A 21,212-nucleotide genomic window follows, 5' to 3' on the forward strand; every position below is an offset into this window, starting at 1 on the left:
TCATTAGAGCCAGGCCTCTGACAACTTTTATCTCCGCTACTAGATCTGACTCATTAGGCACCCAAATTAAAGCTATGATGCCCCTGATGAAATTCATCGCTTGTTTATCTTGTGCGATTTGATGCATCTGCCCATACATCACTGTGCAGGGCAGACACCAGGCCCCGCCCCAGAAAAATGGGCGCACCCTTTTTTCCCACCATGCCGGACAGTCCGTGGGAAGTCCTCACAAAAGAAAAATCAGAGGAATGTGTACGAGGCAGTAAGTATATTGATCACTGGCACTTTCTTATGTAATTGAACACATACACTCACTTTATTAGGTATTTATTTAACTTATTTCTTTGACTTATTGGTCTGCTGTTGTAGCCTATCCACTTAAAGAGGTTTGACGTGCTCTTCTCCTTATCACTGTTGTAATGTGTGGTTATTTGTGTTACTGTCCACTTCCTGTCGGCTTTGACCTGTCTGGCCCTTCTCCACTGACCAAAAACAAGGTGTTTTTGCACACAGAACTGCTGCTTATTGGATGTTTTTAATTTTTCACACCAAACATCCCAGGAGATCAGCAGTTTCTCAGATATTCAAACCTACACTACCTTGGCACCAACAATCATTCCAAGGTAAAAGTCCCTTAGATCACATTTCTTCCCCATTCTGACATTTGGTCTGAAAAACAACTGAACCTCTTGACCATGTTAGTTGCTGCCACATGATTGGCAGATTAAATATTTGCATTAACAAGCTGGTTTACAGGTCTACCTAATAAAGTGCTCAGTGAGTGTATAACAATACATATTCACTATAATGCTCCATAATGTTTGGGACAAACCCTATTTTTTATTTGGCTCTGTACTGCACAATTTTAAATTCATCATGAAACCGTTCACATACTGTATGGCTAAAGTGCAAATTATATAAAAATTATTTTTAGATTTTTTATACATTTCTGTTTCAAGTTCCAGAAATTGCAGTACTTTTTATACGAAAAGTAATGTTGTATGTGCCAAATGGCTTTACAGGTGTTTCTGATTAGTGTATATAGATTTAAGAAAGCTTTCAGTATCTAGTCTTGATTCTTGGCTTTGTGTTGGTTATTGCCATTTGTCAACATGTGTTGTGCCAATGCAAGTCAAGGAAGCCATTAAGACCGCACTGGTGAGCTCAGTAATTGCAACGGACCTGGTAGACCAAGGAAGAACTCTGACCAAATATAATGAAGAAAAACCCCCAGGCACCTGTCCACCACTCTTCAGGGGTCAGGCGTGGATGCGTCACTGACTACTGTCCACAGAAGACTTCATGAAGAGAATCTTGGACAGATGAGTCCAAGATTCACTTGTATCAGAGTGATGACAAAGGCAAAGTGTGGAGGCTAAAAGTGGTGTTATGATTTGAACAATTATGGTTGCCACAGTAGAGTTTAATGAGCAACTGGGTAGTTGATTAAATAAAATCTGCAGAGTAGTGGAAAGAAGCTGAACATATGATAACATATGATTAATATTTTAAACATGCCACCAAATACACTGACATTTTAAACTTAGATTCACACAAATATAATCTCTTAAATATAACAAATAATTGTGACAACAGGAGTCCAACAATTAATTAATCTTACTTGACATGACACAGAACATCCCTACCCATAGCATTATAGGTGTTTCCTATTAAATGGTAAATAACTGTCCTTCGACCAATGATTCAACTTTGTGAATATTGATAACAAACACATCCCTGGATGCTCAATGGATACTTGCCTATCACATTGCAGACCGTGATTGGAGGCTTCACACACTCCAAGGACATTGCATTGCTCTCCTAAAGTAAACACTGATTAGTGTTTAAAGAACATGCCGGAAATTAAAAATACAAACACGTTAACGGGGAAAGAATCCACTGAGAAAAGAGGGGGTGGCCTCCAAATGAATCTCCAAGTCCACAGTGTCCAAGTAATGCAACCTTCTCAGTGAAAATGTGCAAAGCAAAAATACTAGGGTAAGATAAGCACCCTGATTTAAACCCTGAAGTTGCAGGTTCTTCCCACTGCTCATGATTTAAATCTCAGAAAACTGCCAAAATACATCACTGGTATATTTTGAATGACATTTAAGTCTTGCCCAGGCACATCGCAAACATATTTTCCCAAATACTGAAACTGGTAAAAACAGTATTCGTTTATGCCGTCCTTTAAAAAGGAAGCATGGACTGTCCTACAGTCATCAAGCACACATAGTCTCACATCGTGCATTGCAAGATGAATGCTAGTGCTCATTTTCTGAGGAAAGAGCAAGAGGTTGCTCAGATGACTTGTCCTGTCCCATATCCAGAGCTTGTGTGAAAGCAAGTTTGGCAGCCCTTGTTCAGCACATCCCACCTGCCGGACGAGCTGGCATCAACATAGCCCGCTTGGTGAAAGGTTCAATGGGATCTCATCTCCCATCTGCGTGAGGTAAATATTCATGGGCTCAACCAAAACAGTATGGATGTTTCTGCAGCTTTGTCAGCATGGAGGGACTTCAAAGGCTCCCACCCCCCACCCCCATTCAAAGGGATGAGAGTGGCAATAGTTTGCATAAGGAATATGAAGACATGCATATCAAAGCCAATGGAAAAGGCTGTTGGAGACTGAATGAAATGACTGTGGGAAAAATGGTCCAAAGCTGCAGTGTTTATACAGTATGTCCATTAAGATGAGGGGAGTGTCTTGTTCTAGGTCAGACCTGTGTTTAAAATGTCAGGAAACACAGTCTATGAAATAAGAATGTGGGTGGACGGGTGCCTCTTGAGAGAGGTGTGTATGAACTTTGAGACATTTGAAGCTGTACCATACTGTATCACATAAGATACATATAGGGTGCCACATTTAGAATTTGTGAAAATCGGACATGCACAAGCACACATAGGTGACGTAGGGTAGCTTGATGCTTGCTTGCAAAGTGGGGGGTAGGGCAAATTTCAATCAATTATTCAGGCCAGATATTAATATTGTATGGTCAAGACTACAAACTGGACCTGTATAAAAAAATTGAAAACCATATTTATATAGTGTATATGTCAGGTGCTATGCAGGTTGACTGGAGACCAACTAATGTAATAAAATTGTGCAATTATCATAACACCTTCTATGAATGATATTTCATGAGAGATGTATATGCTTATGTCAATAACCACAAATGGGTGCATGGTATGTGTCACTTGGAATGTCATGGTACTGTCATTTGCTGCATCTGCGGTAGCCTGAAACATCACAACCCTATTTATTGCATTCATGAAAGTTAATTTACTGCTTTTAAGGAAGTTGCACAGGGAGGGCCTGTTTGTAGAACGTTTTGCCCAATAATCTAATTGCAATAATAAGGTGCAAAGTAAACCAGTATTATATTATAAGCAGTCATTTTACTCAGGGTCCAATCCAGCATGACAATTCTGTAGAAATTGTTTCCATATAGGCTTCATAACTCAAACATTTTCAATAAGGAAATAAGGAATGCTTGTACGTTCTGTTTGACCTTTGGCGAGTAGTGTTAGGCATGGTGCCAGCTTAGAGGATGTCAACACATGACAAGACCCCTTTGAGAGGGAAACTGGCCCCTAGTTTGAGAAGTGGGAATAAATTGTCAGCAGAAACAGCTGGAGCTAATGGAGTTCTGAGTGGCCATTGGCCAGTCCCAACTCATGATGGAAAAGCAGTATCAAGGCACAGAAAGCTTTCAAAAGTAATTGAGAACAGAAGAGGTAGGTGTAGGCAAAGCAGAAGAGGTGATCATGAGTGGTGGCAGTGAATCAGCAGACAGTAGGAGGAGCATTATTTGGGTTCTATGTATGTGGCATTGATCAATACAGTCTGCATGCATGGCAGTAGACTAGGAGTCTGAGAAATGAACCTTTCTTCCCTTTCTCTATAGTGAAACCCTATAGGAAAATTGCTTCTATAGAAGAAATCCTGAAATTACACAACTAGTTACTCCAAAATATGTTATGGACTGCTGTCTTTTGTATACAAAGAAAACATTTTTGTCGGTACATCCAGGGAAATTGCATACAGGGCGATAAAAGCACTACTAATGCACCAGAAATCAAGTTTATTCAACATAATTGAAGGTATAATGAACTTGAGGCATTGTTGATTTATTAAGAAATTAAATAATTGCCACTTACCCTTAATTGTTCAAGTTTGCCTTAGCTGGTCATACAACCTAATCTATCCAGTCTAAGCATTAGACAGCCAACTAAGGCAAACAATAATGTCACCATTTCATAGCCTTGTAAGGAGGATCATTAAATTTAAATGTTGAACAAATGTATTTAGACTATGTTTAAAAGTTACTTGTTGAAATCTCCAATAGCCACAGGTTCAGTCATTTGGAGCGGTCGTAGCATATACAGAATAGCATGTTGTTACGTTGCTGTTTTGATTACATAATACAAATGATAGAATGTACCAAAGTAATTGTTTATCCCTTCATTTAAATGGTCTGCTAAGATTATCCCGCCAGCCAGTAAAAAGAACTAAAATAACACTCATCTCAAGATCAGATCGACACTGATCCCACAGCTTAATCACTATTCAGAGGAAATGTTCAAGTGGAAGTTATATATTTCAGAATTCTAGTTTAAACATCTTATTACCTGAACAGTAGGATGATACTCACTGAGTTAATGTGATTTACTGTTCCTGCCAGACCACAAAGCTACAGTTTCTGTCTAACTGTATTACATGCTCATAACCACAGCTTTAAATATAGCGTCCAGCTCTCTTATCTTTTGAGGATATCAGCTTTCATTATTGAGGAGTCTGCTGCTCATATTTTGATTTAAACCTTATGTTCAACACAAAATAGAACAATTGGTGTTGTATTTCTGTACTTCTGACCTCAAGTGAACTCTTAACTGAAACTATTTTGCTTGGAAATGGCATTTTTAATGAAGCACAGTCTGGTTTTAGAGCTGGCCATAATGCCATATCAGCAGCAATTGCTGTGACAAATTACATCAGAAATGTGCTTTTTTAAATAAATACATCATTATTGCTTTATTTGTTAAAGCCATTTGACCACCAATTGTTGTTAACAAGACATTGGCTTAAGCGTTCGGACTGTTCGGAGTGATACCGGATCTATTTCTCGGATAGATCCCAATGTGTCAGTGTAAGGGCCATGAATCAAGCATTCTTCAGCCACAAGTGTCACCCAAGTAGCTGTCTTGTGTCAATTTTGTTTTTCATGTTTATTAATGACCTAAACAAGAATAAGAAAACTGTAAAAATACAGTATATATGTATGCTGAAGATATTATACCTTCCAATGGTCGCCAGAAGAAAACAAATGTTTGGGAGGAACCTGGTTAGAGAGGGAGTCCTTCCTGCACTCGCTGGCATGGTGTAAATTAAAGGTAGAATGGATGTAACAGAAATGTAATGTAATAGACTGACTAAGGTGTAGTCTTTGCATGTGCCAAAGCCCGAACCTGGTTTAAATAGCTTTTAATAGCTCAGAAAACCAAAAGTATGGTTTTAACTCAGCCAATTGAAGATTTTTCACAGCCAAACAGCATTTTTATGTTACTGTTCAGAAATTGAAAGGGTGAAAGAGTTATAAATACCTGACCATATGTAAGATGACACGCTGCCCTCCAGGATCCATCTTGTTAAACTCCTAAGTCTTCCATGACAAATATTGCTTTATTTTTTTATTTTGAGGCCAAACAAAGACTGGGATTCAAGCTACTTCACTGTCTGTTAATGATTAGGTGACATACAGTGCAGTCTTTAAGTATTTGGACAGTGGTATGCTTTCCGTTCTTTTGGCTCTGCACTTCAGCACATTGGATTTCAATTGAAGCAATTAATATATAGGTTAAAGTTCAGACGGGCACCTTTAATTTAAGCTTTTTTTTAATCCATATCAGGCGATCCTTGTTGGAAAAACATTCATTTTTACACATCACCTGATTTTAGGGGACCAAAAGTAATTGGACAGTTGGCTTCTTGGCTGGTTCTGATTAGTCAGGTGTATTAAATCACTTCATTTGTGCAGGCATAAGAAAGCTTTCAATGTCTAGTCTTGATTCTAGGCTTCTGATTGCCTTTGGTTATTGCTGTTTGTGAACATACAGATCATCCATCCATCCATTATCTGAACCCGCTTATCCTGAACAGGGTCGCAGGGGGGCTGGAGCCTATCCCAGCATACATTGGGCGAAAGGCAGGAATACACCCTGGACAGGTCGCCAGTCCATCTCAGGGCACACACACTCACTCACACACTCACACACTCACACACTCATACCTATGGGCAATTTAGACTCTCCAATCAGCCTAACCTGCATGTCTTTGGACTGTGGGAGGAAACCGGAGTACCCGGAGGAAACCCACACAGACACGGGGAGAACATGCAAACTCCGCACAGAGAGGCCCCGGCCGACGGGGATTCGAACCCAGGACCTCCTTGCTGTGAGGGAGCAGTGCTACCCACTGCACCATCCGTGCCGCCCATACAGATCAGAGTTGTGCCAATGACAATCATGGAAGCCATTGTGAGGCAGGGAAATAAGGGAGGACACAGAGACATAGGCCTAACTATACGCTTACCAAAATAAACAGTATGGAACAGAGCCAAAAGAACAGAAATTGTACCACTGTCCAAATACTTATGGACAGCACTGTATATGCATGTAGCCTGCTCTGTGTTATTTGCTGCTAGGAGGCTGCTTAACTTTTCAGCTGTTGTTTGATTATTGCATTACAATCTTATCTGCTGTGGGCTTCAATATTACATGAGTTTGTGGGGAAGCCTGTAGCGTAGTGGTTAAGGTACCTGACTGGGACCTGCAAGGTCAGTGTAGCCACGATAAAATCTGCAATCCCATGGGTGCTCATTGCTCCAGAGGGGATTGTCTCCTGCTTAATCTAATTAACTGTAAGTCCCTTTGGATAAAAAGCATCAGCCAAATAATAATGTTCAAATCATACATGGAACACAATAGGTCATGTTTTTAAATGCATAATCTTTCTGCTTTATTATCGTTGCTCATTGTTTTTTAAAGATATTTTTTAGGCCTTTTTTCAGCTTTATTGGACAGTATAGTATAGAGAGACAGGAAGAATGGGAGTGAGAGAGAGGGGAAGACATGCAACAAATGTCAGACGGTCGGATTCGAACCGCCGACGTCGCGGCTCGCAATGAGCATGCGGTTAGTGCTCTACAGGCTGCGCCACCGAGACACCCAACATTGCTCATTGTTTTAACCTCCAGTTTCACGCATTTCCTCCAGAGCCAGGTGATATCTGCATTTTATTTCAGCCCAGCAGTTCCCAAGTCAGGCTTGCATAGACCTTTTATTTGCACTGCAGTTCCCAAGTCGAGCTTCCACAGACATGAGTCGGAGGAAAACTTCTTAGTCTTACAGGCAGAGATGTGGGTGCCCAATCAACTGGTGTGGATTGATTATGGAAAATAAGATTCTGTCATCACAGCCTATTTAAACCCGCCTGTCCCTGAGTAACATCAGAACCAGTTGTGGCACATTCCATCTGTGTGGGGCCCATTCACACACAGTGCCTTAACAAATTGCCCAAAATCACATTCAGTGTTGGCTTTTATGAGCACAGCAGACCAGGACTGCCAACAACCAATGAAAACTGACAACAACATAATGGACTTTTTCAGAATAGTACAAAGTCACTGATTTATATATTATACGGATTGGCTGACATATGGGGGTAAGTGAAGAGAGTGAGCATCCAGATGATTTAAAGATCAGTGAATTATGGATCAAAAGAAACCAGCAATTCCAGCAATTGTTTCTAGCAAGAATCAATGAGAGATCCGTGCAACAAGATTTAAGCGGCAAGGCGAAAATATAATTATATTAGAAGTAAAGTGGAATATTATGAGGGTTCAAACATACATTTCAGCGAACAGAGGAGCCAGCTGAGCTGTGTGGCGAACAGTTTATTAAATCCATCTTTTGAGGCCAGCCTAACACCACAAACAATGCAATGACAACCAAGATCCCTCTATTACCATGTTAGCAGTAGCCTTGGATAGTATACCAGGTGGCCTGTATCATGAGTTAGGCGTAGTATAATGGCGGCACTGTGCTGCTGTAGATGGTGTCACTTAGATGAGGTCCTGACTCATTGTGCCCATGAAAGGTCATGTAGCACTTCTGACAGAAAGGAGGGGTATCCCTAGTGTCTACGAATCATTCTCCACAAATCCCTCCCTCTCCACTTCAGATATGAATGAGTGCACTTGAGAGAATAGGTTTCTGTGCACAACCCAGGTGAGACCTCACAGGCTCACAGTGGCTGAGATGGGGGGGGTCTTAGCTGTAAAAGGAATGGAATGAACGGCACCATATAAAATAATTGTCAGAATTGAATGATGATGATAATAATAATTCCCATCCCCTTTTCTTTTGTTATAAATACAACATAGCACAATATTTAAGGACCTTCACATTTTGAATAGAATAAACAATTGCACACTCCTACTAAGCAATGAAATTTGTAGTATGGTACCATGCACACATGTCTTCCTCTGTTGTATATTTATTTTTTACTGTCTTAAAAACAAACAATGACATTTACTACCAATTGTTTGCCTAGCTAGTACAACATTTACATGTTTTAGTATGTACTTTAATGTACTGAATGTGGTACAAGACTACAATTCCCATATCACAACATCATTTTCATATTTGACACTCAGATTTAATGAAAGAAAAAGTAGGTGCTTATAACTAGCAAATGCAGAAGGAAGTGCAGAACACTGTTCATTTCTGTGAAGTAGACAAATTATTATATTCATCATACGTGCAATAACGATAGTATGCACAACTCACTATCCTGAGACACTTCTACGAAGCAAAGTATTGTTTTTCCCTGCCTACGAAATGCAACCCCAGGAATGTGAGAGCTCCATAATGCTTGGGACAAAGATTTTTATCTTGATTTTGGCTCCTCAATTTTGTCACAGATTTGTCATCAAACAATTCAAATGTGGTTAAATTGCACATATGAATTCTGCTGCTATTATTAGCAGTTACATCAACTGAGCCAGGACCTATGGCAGCCATGCATGCCTAAACCATAAGGAAAGCTTTAGATCTTGGGCATTTTTGCCTCCACACTTTGCTCTTGCCATCACTCTGATACAAGTAAATATTGGTCTCAGGAGGCTCTTTTAGGTGACAAGAAATTATGTTAAAGTGAAGACTGTAAGCTTTGCACTAATATGTCCATATGGGGCGACCCTTACAGTTCCGCCATTTCAGAACACCAAAAGTAATTTGACAATTGGCTGGTCAGCTTTTTCTTGACTGTGGGTTGTTGCATCATTAGTTCATGAGTAAAACAGCTAACAAAAGGTCTAGAGTTGATTCTTGTTGTGGCATTTGCAGTTACTGTTGTCTCCACATGAAGACAAAAGAAGTGTCAATGCCTGTAAAGCAGGCCATTGTAAGGCTGAGAAATCAGACACAAAGGCCAAACTTTGTATGTGCCAAAATCTGTTTAATATTTTTAATATTTGGTTAGGATGCAAGAAGACACTGGTGAGCTACAGCAAACAACCTGGTAGACTACAGTTCACCACTTGTGGATGAATGAATCTAACTAAACTAAAATGGGGGATCTATGTATAAACAGGGTGTAATTCCTATTGGGACCCCCCAATACAATGTCAGGATCATCAAAGCTTTGTTGATCTATGTTTGGAATAAAATGCTAAAATGCTTTGAATCCTGTTTATTCCAAATATTTTTTCAGATTATAAAACATACATCAATCTTCACTTTGCTTATATTTGTATAGAAGGCTATGCAGTGTGCACTCTTGTATGATATAATACAGTACATTTGCATGCAGTACATTCCATCTTTTTTTACTGTTTCATGAAGTAGGAATAATTCAAAATAATTACACATTTTATTAATGTATGCATTTCTTGTATTATAGTTTGCATATCCAGCAATTGGTTGGTGTGGTCAATTTACTGCAAACAGCTGTTATATTATTAAACCCCAGAGCATGGATACTGCCTGGCGAACCTGTATCCCCAGCTGTAGCCAGTGAGAAACCAGTAATTTGTACATAGTATTGACATTCACTGAGGATCGTGTATCTTATGAGCAGCACCTTAATGCAGAATCTACAGGGAGGATCTTTGCACACGCCTGCTAACTTCACCCTCTCCATTAGCACTTCAACACGAGCACACATTCTCATGACTTCTGACGTCATGGGAAACTAGGAATAAATACGTCTCGTCCGCGTTCGCTGAATCTTAAGGTACTTCGACATTTCCGAATTTTTTTATGTGTCATCATTCGGGTTAAAATTGAACTTTAAGAGGTTTTGAATTGGTTATGTTCTTTTTAGATCTCGAATGTGTCATTGCTGAAACAAAACGGCAAGAGAAAGATGTACCTTTTAAAACATATTATGCGCTATCATTAGCCGGACCAAACTATATAGCTTTTCACTTTAGGCTACAAATTACATTCATTAAAAGACGAGTTGCACAGTTCGCTGCATTGTTCAATCGCGTTGTATGGATCATTCTTAATCACGTGACAATTTCCTTGAAGATGACGTGTTGTTGGGTAAGCGGCCATAGCAACCCATTCATTTTTTAGGCCTAGATGACATGGCATTAATTAAAAAATATTATGATGGTAGTCAGTCAATATCAGTTTTCAACTTTAAATCCTTCTAATACGAATATTCTTTCTGGTGTAAGATCTTGCCTACTTATGTATATTGGAAATCCACCTTTCTCTTCTTCTTCTCTGTTGACAACCTTAAATTTTCCTATCCCTGGAGGGTAATAATCTTTGGGAAACTAAAAAACAAATTATCTCTATTATTAATATGAATCTCTGTCATTGCTGTATTTATATACATTATTGTTGACCTGAGATTTAAAAAACAATCTTTTTGGCAGAAATACGTTGAGCTCTATGGGCCGCTTGTCCTACAGCCTAGCAGATGAGTCAAGGTCACATGGTTTGGGACGTGTATTAAGAAGGATACTTTCATCTGCAATAGCTACCAGGTTAATTGAAACATTTCTATTACCGTATATGCCAAGATCAAAGCCGTTACGAGGCTGGAAAAGGGCAATTTTCCAGTAGAAATCAATACCGTCACTGTCGTTGTAAAGACAGCCACGCAGTTGCTCCATCAGCGCTGTCTATGTTTCACTCTGTCTGAAGCAAAGCTTGTTCTAGTACTCTACTGCAGTGGGACAATTTACAGATAATGCCAGTGGATTTATGATGCATAGGTTTTCTCTGAAGAGGGTAGCTGGTTACATGACAAAGGAATGTATTCTCAAAAACCTATTTTCTCAAAGGTAGCCATTGTCCGTATGGAACGTCATTTGGATGCTCCAAATGTGTTTCTCATCATTCTCATTTCTCAGTTCATAATGGCACTGCTAAAGCAACACAATGACATATGCTATTAGTAGGATACTCTTATAAAATTAGAAAATTATTGAATTATAAATATCTTTTCTAATGACAGTGAGTATTTTAATATTTAAATGTCACTATTGACAGGTGCATTGCTTTGATACATTAAAAAAACAAGTCACTTTACTCTAATAAACCCTGTTTCTGTCAAATACTTTGAACAGATCATAATTCTAACAAAAATCTAAAAGTTGTCAGTTTTCTGTTCAAGTATAAAACCTTTTTTTTAAACAAAGTTAAAGTTGCAGGTATTTTTGGACCTGAAAATAAGATAAACAATTGTGTCACTGGCTTTTATATGTCAGCTCTTACTAGTGCAGTCACTGAGGTGCACAACAATATATGTTGTCAATTGGTGTTTAATTGCGGGGGAGAAAGAACCATATCTCCTTAAACTATGGGACTCTGCTGATCTTTCCATAGCTATAACTGAAGCCAGCAGTAATTGATCCACGCGGACAGTATATATAATCTACCACAAATTCAACCGTAGTATAATGCCAACACAATAACTTATCTTTATGTCTACACTTTCCAAGGTAGCCAGCCTGTTGTTATTGAGATGTCATTCACATTTCACAAGTCAGAGAATATGCATTTACTTTGAGTGCAGTACACCAGAACCACATATAATTGGAATTATTTGCTCCTATTATTATTAGATCTATTAGTTTCTGTTTGCCCACAAAAAAGGAATAACATAAGCACAAGCATCAGGAACATTTCCATACACATGGAAACATTCAGTGAGTAAAATTAGTTGTATTTATAAACACAATGCAGGGTTGTATAGATGTAATTATAAAGAGGCTTTGTCATCAGCAACACTTGCGATTGAGGTGAGAGTTAATTAGTGGGCGTGCACAGAACCATACTGCATCACATCAGAACTGCACATTATGTTTGAATTTACAGGAGGTTAGTGATAATTCAGTGTAATATGTTAAACCTTATAAAAACACTCAGAGGGACTTCACCTTCACCTAAGTCTTTAGGGTAACCTAATCCATCACCATGAAACAGATATGTGCTTCTTTTTGAATTTTGAATGTCACACCCATACCTGAGATTTGAGATGGTTGGATATTTGAACATTTAGACTGAAGTCATCCCTCATTCAAACTCAGAAAGTAATTTGTTGTAATGTACACTGTCAATCTCTGTGATTTAATGGAGGTATTTCTACCACGTGTTAATGCTCAGGGCAGAGTAGAGAAGGCAGGGCTTCCCCCATCTCTCTCTCTCTCTCTCTCTCTCTCTCTCTCACACACACACACACACACGCACACACACACACACATAAACACAGGCTCCTCCTCCCAAACTGTGATTGATTGTGAAGTTCATTACGAAGTTGTTGATATGACCACTCTAATGGGGATCCATCACTCTACCTTGAGACAGCGTGGCCTCCTAAAGAGAGATAAATGGCTCCAGCTCTCATTAACACAAATCTCTCCTTTCTCCCCTTTCCTTGCTGTGATTGGCTAATGAAAACCGCCGTTCATCTATATCATCAATGCAAATTGGATTTTGTATTCAACTGACCTACATAAACAAATGTATGTTAAACCTCCCTGTTTTCGCTGGGGTCATGTACATTTGAATTGTCCAATGTTTCTTAAGATTTAAGAAACTCAAATTCAATCATCCTAATCGGACAAAGACTCTATTCCTTTTGATATATTGAAAGAGTGGTTTTTTTGGGGGGGGGGGGGGGGGGGTTTACAACGTTGATACAGTAATTCGATAGGGGCTTCTTGAGAGAGTTTTCTTGAACACTTATGGAAATGAGTTTTTCAAAGCAAGGGAAGTTTTTATTGGAAGCAGTTCAGTTTCCTCAGAATGTGGCTTTATGCTGGAACATGCATATAAGAAATCTGCCAAATTGTCTCACTTATTTCAATTGGAAGGCTCGCAATCCACATAGCTGTTTCATGTACACAAAGATATTGACTTAGAGAGAGGTTCGCAATGCTTACTGGCTTACAAGCCGGTTTACCTGCAATGATGAGGACTTTACGTATGAATGTATTTTACTCATTCGCAAAAAACCTTGGGAATACTTTTATAGAGGATAAAATGTTATATATTGTTTGAAGTATACCGTGCGTTTACTTTTTTAGCGAAAACGTGATTGCCAAATTATAGGCCTAAAACTGAAAATAAAACACGAAAAAAACTTTTAGGTAATCAGGTAGTGTTCTTGGCTCGTGATACAGCTCTGTATAGCAATGCAGCTAATGTTAAGCTTCCACACCTCGAGTGAAAGGAAATGCATTTGCAGTAGGTGGTTGACTCGGTTATTAGCCACTGTAATGTTTGCCTGGTGTTTTATTTTGGAATTAATGTGCCATTGAAAACGTTTAGCTAAGGCAATATTTGCAGCAGTGAATTCTTTTCATTTTAATGGGAGTATTCTGACAATGCATTAGCACTTAGCAGCGACGATAATAGTAACTTGAAGGTGTGTACTCGTGGTATAACCAAGGACAGATATTTTGCAAATAATACGACTATCACAGGAAGATAATGCAGACTCAATATATCGTATCACTTAAAGAAACGAAGGCAGACGCACACGCACGCGCATTCAAATATGAATATGTTAATAACTAATCATGCTCAGAATATTGTAAGAGATCTTCAAAGTTTGAATATTGTTCAGTCGATTAAGCCTATTGCATGTTAACTATTGCAAAAGGGATTGTGAAAAACACAACTCGACACAGCAAGGGTAATAATGATAATTTCAACTATTATGAAGCACGATACTGACGTTCTGACAGCATATATTTAAACATTTACACGACTCCACCGGTGATGAGGTCATCTGTTATTCATCATCTGTGAGTGTGAGGACTAACAGATGATGACTAGACCTACACGTGACAAGACAGAATACAATTTTAATTGGACGAGGAAGTTTCTTTGTGGTGGCATCAGCCTCTGAGGAAGACCTAGCCCATGTGGTATTCTTTCTCATGTCCATGCTAAAGAATAGGCCTATTCGTATTGGGTACTACTTTAAAGCATATGTTAGAAGAAAATGTCAACATGCAGCAAATGTATTTAAATAGGCCTATGTATGGACAAATCAGTGTGTACAATATCACCTCAAGGCTAATTGAATAATTTCCACCGGTTGTCAAGGGCTGAAATTGATCAATTTAATAATTTCTTCTTCTTCTTCTTCTTCTTCTTCTTCTTCTTCTTCTTCATTATTGTTATTATTGTTTGTATTATTATTATTATTATTATTATTATTATTATTATTATTATTATTATTATTATGCTATTGTTGTCGCTTTATCATTTAAATAATTCGATTAGACTAATCATAAAAATGCCCTACACTGCCCTATTATATCAATTTGAGGATATCTTTCCATGGCCTACGATATCCGCTGCTGTAATCTCATTTGGGGCGTCAAGCCCCGGCTGCCTCTTCATTTGGCCTGGTCATTTCAATGACCCACTAAGAATGTTTTTTTTTATTTGGTAATTGTGTTGTTAAGCAAATGTGGAAATCACATTACATGTTTGTTGTCAAATTATCTGAATCGGGAGTATTTCCCAAAACGTGTTCACTCAGTCCCTCTTTGGGACAGGCTATGGTGTAAACGCACGAGTTTTCATCGGTGAAATCTTGCTATGTCATTACCCAATGCCTGAAGACAGCAAATATATTATAAAGTTCTCCGTCACTGAGTCAAGTTTTAAAAACACAGTTCATGTGCTCGCAAATTTGATATTTGTCAAATCGAGTAATTTGTACATTGCATTTTGAAGACCTTGGCTACATCATTTTTTATTTTATTTTCAGATTTAGCAGGTAGGCCAGCCGGTTTCCAAATAAATTAAATCACAGTGCATGGACGTGGCATGGTCTTAATTTTAAAATTTATTTCCTTCACAATTTTAATTTCCACAAATTACTGTTGAATACAGTTTCTACGGTAAACGAGAACATTGGAGGGAACATGCAAAGAGTTGGGATCAACGTAAGTGGGGCGGCTTTACAACCGAAGGAAGGGAATTATAAAAACATCTTCAACAAGTGGGCATACGCAAACATGCAATTCACATAATTGTCACACTGTAACATATAAATATTACTTTAAAAAAGAATTGTATACAATCTTATTTATAGTGCACTTCTGTGTCGCCTTGACACGGTATTTACAAATGTACAAAGTAATAAATAAGGAGTCTTGCGTATTCAAGAACCAACCGGATGCAATTTTGTAAGCGAATATTTTCCCCCCGCAGCTAGCCAACGCTTACAAGCTGAATTAAATACATGTCAGAAAGATGTTTTTATTGCTACCGCAATTATTACCCTGACAAATACTTTCCGAATGGAAATAAACTCTTCGGACAAACTATGTCGTCGAAGGAGTCGGTTTCTATTCGTAAGTAGGCTACTTGTATGATTTCCCCCTCCCCCATTCCTGTTTTAAGCTTCATAAGTGGTCAAAATATAGCATTTGACTTGTTAGTGGTTGGGTAATAAAAGTGGGATATCAACAATTTTGCAGTCTCGTTCTGATTGTTCATGGCCTGGTTCCTTGCTCAATCTGTTGGTGTTGACTCCTAACGGCAAACCTGTTGACGTGCACCGGGATGGGGACCACTATTTTTGGATTTCTTACAGGTTCTCCCGATCTGTTGTTGACGTTTCCGGCCTTAATCCGTTTCCATTTGGCTCTGCGATTCTGGAACCAAATCTTGACTTGGACCTCACTTAGTTTAAGTGCATGTGCTATCTGAGAGCGCTCCGTGAGAGAGAGGTACTTTTTACAATGGAATTCTTTTTCAAGTTCAAGTAGCTGTTCGCTGGTGAAGGCAGTTCGCCGCCTCCTACTCTTTCCCGCTGCACTCCCCGGTGGTAGGGGCTCCTGAGACCCGGGTTTAAGTTTCTTTTGGGATAATGACCCGCAATTGTTGCCGTCCGAGAAACTCTCATTCTCACTGTCTACTGAACTGTCCTCTTCTCTGTCGCTGCACGCGGTCTCAGCTGACTTGAGGTCCAATTTATCCTCGTCCGAGCTGTACAGCTTAGTCTCACCTGAAAGTAACAGACAAAGGGGAAACAAACACCTGTAAATCTTTGTTTAAAATGAATCCTAGTTTAGCATAAAATTGTTCTTTCAATTTATAATAAAGATAGAAGTTTCACAGGTTACAATGAATGACGTTCCAAACGCTAAAACAGACTTAAATGCAAATAGATTGATCTAAGAAGCCATATTATACGTTGATGTCAGCCCATGTTCTTAAAGTCAGCCAAGTATGTTTAAAATTGAAGGCCGGTATGATTTGCTGGTAAATTGACTTATTCCCCAACATCTCTCACCCGTGAGTTCTAGACGTTTAGAAATTCCCAGAAATACCAGATTTATATCAGTGGATATTTATAATTAAAAATGACAATGTATTTCTCCTTGCAATATTCCCAGGCCGCGCAGACGTGTAAAGCTTGGTATTATTTTGTAATTATTTAACTATTTCCATAATAAATGTAAAATGCAATACTTTTCAAATACTAAATGTGCCATCGCATGTTTGCTATCAGTTATCTTTTGACATAAAAAAGATTATGTTAATGGCTATGTGGGCAATTATTAGAATTATTATTTGGAATGATAATAATGTCAGTAATATTACCATTATTAGTCCATTACTTTCTAATGAATTTAAGGTATGGACTTGGTGTATTTCGTATCAACTACTAATAATACTAGCGGTGTTTTTCACAGTATTATTTGCGATTTAGTGCATTTCTGTTTGATTTACGAATTGTCAATGTTATAGGTCTTGTATTCCACACTGCAGTCCTTATTTTAATTGTGATTGTTAATTTAACCCCCAACTGAAAATATGTTCTGAATAAACGTGCACTAACCAAGTTTGTTTTCCTGACAGTTTAGGCCTACACGTAACTAAAAATTAGTGTAATTTATGTGACTGCCCAAGCAATATAAGATGTTAAAATAATTTAGCAAAATTACTTAATAGACCTAATTGCGCATACTTGTAATTATTTAGCAAGAAGAAAAGTAACTACATAAGCACATAGGCTATGCACATAGACTTTGTACACTGCAATATAATTTCAGTCGGCCTATACACAAAGATCTTCAGTTATTAATATTACCCTATCTGATAGGGTTATTCGTTTCGATAGGATTATTAGGATTACTTAATGCAATGTATTTTAGACATACTAATGATAAGAGACTTAACCGCAGTTTGCTTGTGCATGTGCAGGTAGCCGATTATTTCGAATCAACAGGTTTCTATGCTCAAAGTAGGCCTATCACGCACGCATGGAGCAGTGAAGACACTATCTGGAATAGCTTCTGTTCTTGTAAATGAACTCACCTGTGATAGTTTGAAAACTTTCCGAGAAGTTGAGCAGTTCTGAACCCTTGTCCCTTACAGGCAAATCCTCTGAATGCGGGCTCTCCTGCCTCCTAATCCCAGGATCAGCACTTAATCTGGGTCCAGGGATCTCTTGTGGTGGGTAGAAACTATCCGGCGGATCCGAGAAACTCGGCAGAGTGGTGGTGAGGGCCACCATGGAGGGCATTCCCTGTCCCAGGCTAGCACAGAATGTGTTGGTAAGACGTCCGGCGAAGGAAGCCAAAGGGGCTAACGGTGGAATGCCAGATTGTAAAGGCGAGTGAGAGAGGGCTTGAGGGATGACCAGGGGTCTGTATGGCATAAACATAGGATAGCCCGTGTAGAGCAGGTGTCCAGGTCGGGGCTGCGGAGTCCCAATCAACGAGTCAATGGAAAACGCCGTCCCTTGGCCGCTTGGTCTCTGCATGCTGGTGGTAAACCAAATATTGCTTTATTTAATTTAATTTAAGTACTCCTCGCTTAAAATGAAGAAATCCCTGCGTCCCTTCGCAGCTAAGTTTTTTGTCCTTAGCTGTTTCTGCTATCCTCCAGTTATCGGTTGATGTTAATATTGAGCAGCCTCCTCTCCGTCTCATCCACGGTAAGCCAATGCGCTGACTGAGACCTGACGCCTTTTCGCTTCCCTCTCACTCTCCCTCTCCCCTCTGTTTGTCACGCGCGCGCGCGCACCACACACACACACACACACACACACACACACACACACACACACACAGAGCTCATCATCTGCAATAGAAAAGGGATGGGAGGGGGTGTTGCCCTCCGGACTCATCCATCTTCCTCAAATTACGCTTCATTTCCTTATTCGGCTCTTGACTTTTTGGCTGCCACAAGAGGCGGTTGTTTCCCAGTGGATACCAATAGATATTGGGGCCAGGCCCCCCTTAGCCCGGTCCACTGTGACTGCAAGTGGCGTGAGAGACGTCTTACAACCTTCCCCTTGCCTAATCTTTGACCACACCAGCCCAATCAACTATTATTAATTTTGATTGATGATTAGTAATTACTTTGGATTCAGGGGGGCGACATGAAACAAGGGTGCTATTGTTGAAATTTAGGGACGGATGGCACCACAGTCGGAAAAGAGGAGAGGCAGATGTTTTTTCCCCCACTTGTCTAAGAAAACCCTTCTTTTCATCGGGATGAAAACGATGTATTTGGCCTCGGAGAAGTGCAAAGATAATTATCCCCCGGAGAGAAATATTTTGTGCGAAATTAGAGTTGAATAAAAGGCACGAAGGAGAGGGTCAACTAGAAACGTAAACGGTAACTACCGAATTGCCGTTTAGTTTGAACGTTACATCTGTGAATTTTGCATTTAAATAACAACGCAGTTTAAATAGCAATTGTATATAAACTGCTCTGGTATATGGAACGAATCCACACAAGACCTCTCTGTGCATATCTGAATTTGAATAGGGCAAATATGGTGTTATAAGGTAATCGTATTAAGTAAACATAGAAGCTCTAGAATTTGGTGAGTTATTTAGGCAGTTTGTGGTAGAGAGATGTTGTCATATTTAATTTTAGAAGAAACTTGTATGTAGCCTATTGTTAAAAAAACATTTTAGCTATTTATTTTTTAAACCACGTATCTCTTTCCTTGGTCGTTTTTTTTTCATTGTGTTAATTTAATCTGAAATCATTTTACCGTTTAAATGCCAATTCGTACTGATGATGATTAGGCCCTATTGAGTCCTGGGGGGCGCGAGCACTCCAACTGCCCGTCTGATTGCATGAAGACATAAACATATCACCTCCGACTCTGATTAGCAATGGAGGGCCATGGATGCTAATTATTCTTATAATTGCAAATGACTCCATTCAGCATTACCTCTCTTTGATCTATTGAAACCAGACAGCTTCCAGCTCCCGCTTCCCCGCTTCCATTAAGTGGACTTTAAGTGTGGGCTACAATCAGAAACCCCCTACAGAACATGACGAATTTCAAAGATTTCATATCAAACTTTTCTTAAGACGGAGGTCCGACAGCTTTTATGTGGTTCACTCTTTTCATTTACAGCGCCTTTTCTTTGTAAATTCATATTACACTTTGGTTCCATAGCCTGTTGATTGTAACCTATGACATTACAGTATGGGCTGTATTCAAATTATCGGTAGGTATTTACGGTGATATCACGATATTTTGTGTAGCCACCACATCGTATAAAAAGAGAATTTCCCTCGATAAAAATATAATAAGAATAACAATAATAATAATAATAATAATAATAATAATAATAATAATAATAATAATAATTCTATATTTGTATGATTAGTATTAGTATTATTATTTATTTTACAGTTTATGTCGTTGTTGTAAGATCAATATATTGAATAATGTATTATACCAGCTGACGTCAGATAATTCTTTACATTCCTCACCACATGTGGGATGCACTCGACAAAAGGGGCTGCTAGTGTGAAATATGTCATGTACCTTTTTTGACGCAGAAATTGTCAGGAGGATCTACAGCCTAGATGTCAGTTCTGTCATCTGTCAGTATGTGTAGAATTATTTAGCCCGAATACCAGAATTATATCAGCTGATACTTGAATGGATTTCCACCCCATTCCCATTCAAATACTTTTAAATGCTATTATTGCTACCAGATGATGGTGGTGATGATGACGACTATAAAAAATAAGTAAACAAACAAATAAAAAATAATAATACTAGTAATGACAATAATAATAACAACAAATACTATTATCCTTATTATTCTTACGTTTATTTGTTTTAGATGTTTTTTTATTTATTACTATTTTCGGAAAATAGGCTTGCATATTTTAATATCTGTGAGTTCACGATAAGCATGGAGATGATTATATACTTTCTGGAATGGTATTCTTATACCTCACTATTTATATCTTGTGGTTAAACTAAGAATTTCGCCTGGGTCTCTTCTAGAGCAGGCTCTAGTTACAGTGAAAAGGACTGTTCGCGAGCTGCGACAGGTTCATTACCCAAGTCAGCGCATTATAGCCTACCCCTTTCACCAAAGCTTGTGACAGACCCACCTCTCTCCAGTCATTTCGCCTTTCGTATTAATGATCTTATGCGTCTTTTCGATTCCACATAATTTCAAATGTTCCACGATTTTACACAAAAAAATATAGTTGTACTGTTGTACGCTACTGAGTCATCTCTTCTCATGCGGGATGTACCAACTGAAGGCTGGGTTTGCCAGTTCACTGAGATGCGTTATTTCATTTGCTTTTTTTTGCTTCATGCTATCTGAAAAAGTTTTCAGTTGCTCAGTTGGCAGTTGTCCATGTGGCTAAAATGAATCAATAAT

At 38.8% G+C, this 21,212-nt stretch overlaps 1 protein-coding gene across 1 annotated transcript; it reads right to left on the bottom strand.

The window, feature by feature from the left end:
- Positions 1-15,464: 15,464 nt before the first annotated feature.
- On the bottom strand, positions 15,465-18,319 carry gbx1 (gastrulation brain homeobox 1). The gene is made up of 2 exons (XM_061256238.1): positions 17,872-18,319; positions 15,465-16,555 (listed from the first exon to the last, which is right to left on the bottom strand). Exons 1-2 carry the CDS (start codon positions 18,317-18,319, stop codon positions 16,041-16,043), a joined length of 963 nt encoding a protein of 320 aa, XP_061112222.1. The 3' UTR covers positions 15,465-16,040.
- Positions 18,320-21,212: the final 2,893 nt, after the last annotated feature.

The sequence above is a fragment of the Conger conger genome, chromosome 9, assembly GCF_963514075.1.
Source record: "Conger conger chromosome 9, fConCon1.1, whole genome shotgun sequence".
Lineage (NCBI taxonomy): Eukaryota > Metazoa > Chordata > Actinopteri > Anguilliformes > Congridae > Conger > Conger conger.

Coding starts and splice junctions, on each gene's coding strand:
- gbx1 (XM_061256238.1), bottom strand. CDS start 18,319: ATGCAGAGACCAAGCGGCCAAGGGACGGCGTTTTCCATTGACTCGTTG. Junction 16,556..17,871: donor AAGTTTTCAAACTATCACAG/GTGAGTTCATTT, acceptor TGTTACTTTCAG/GTGAGACTAAGCTGTACAGC.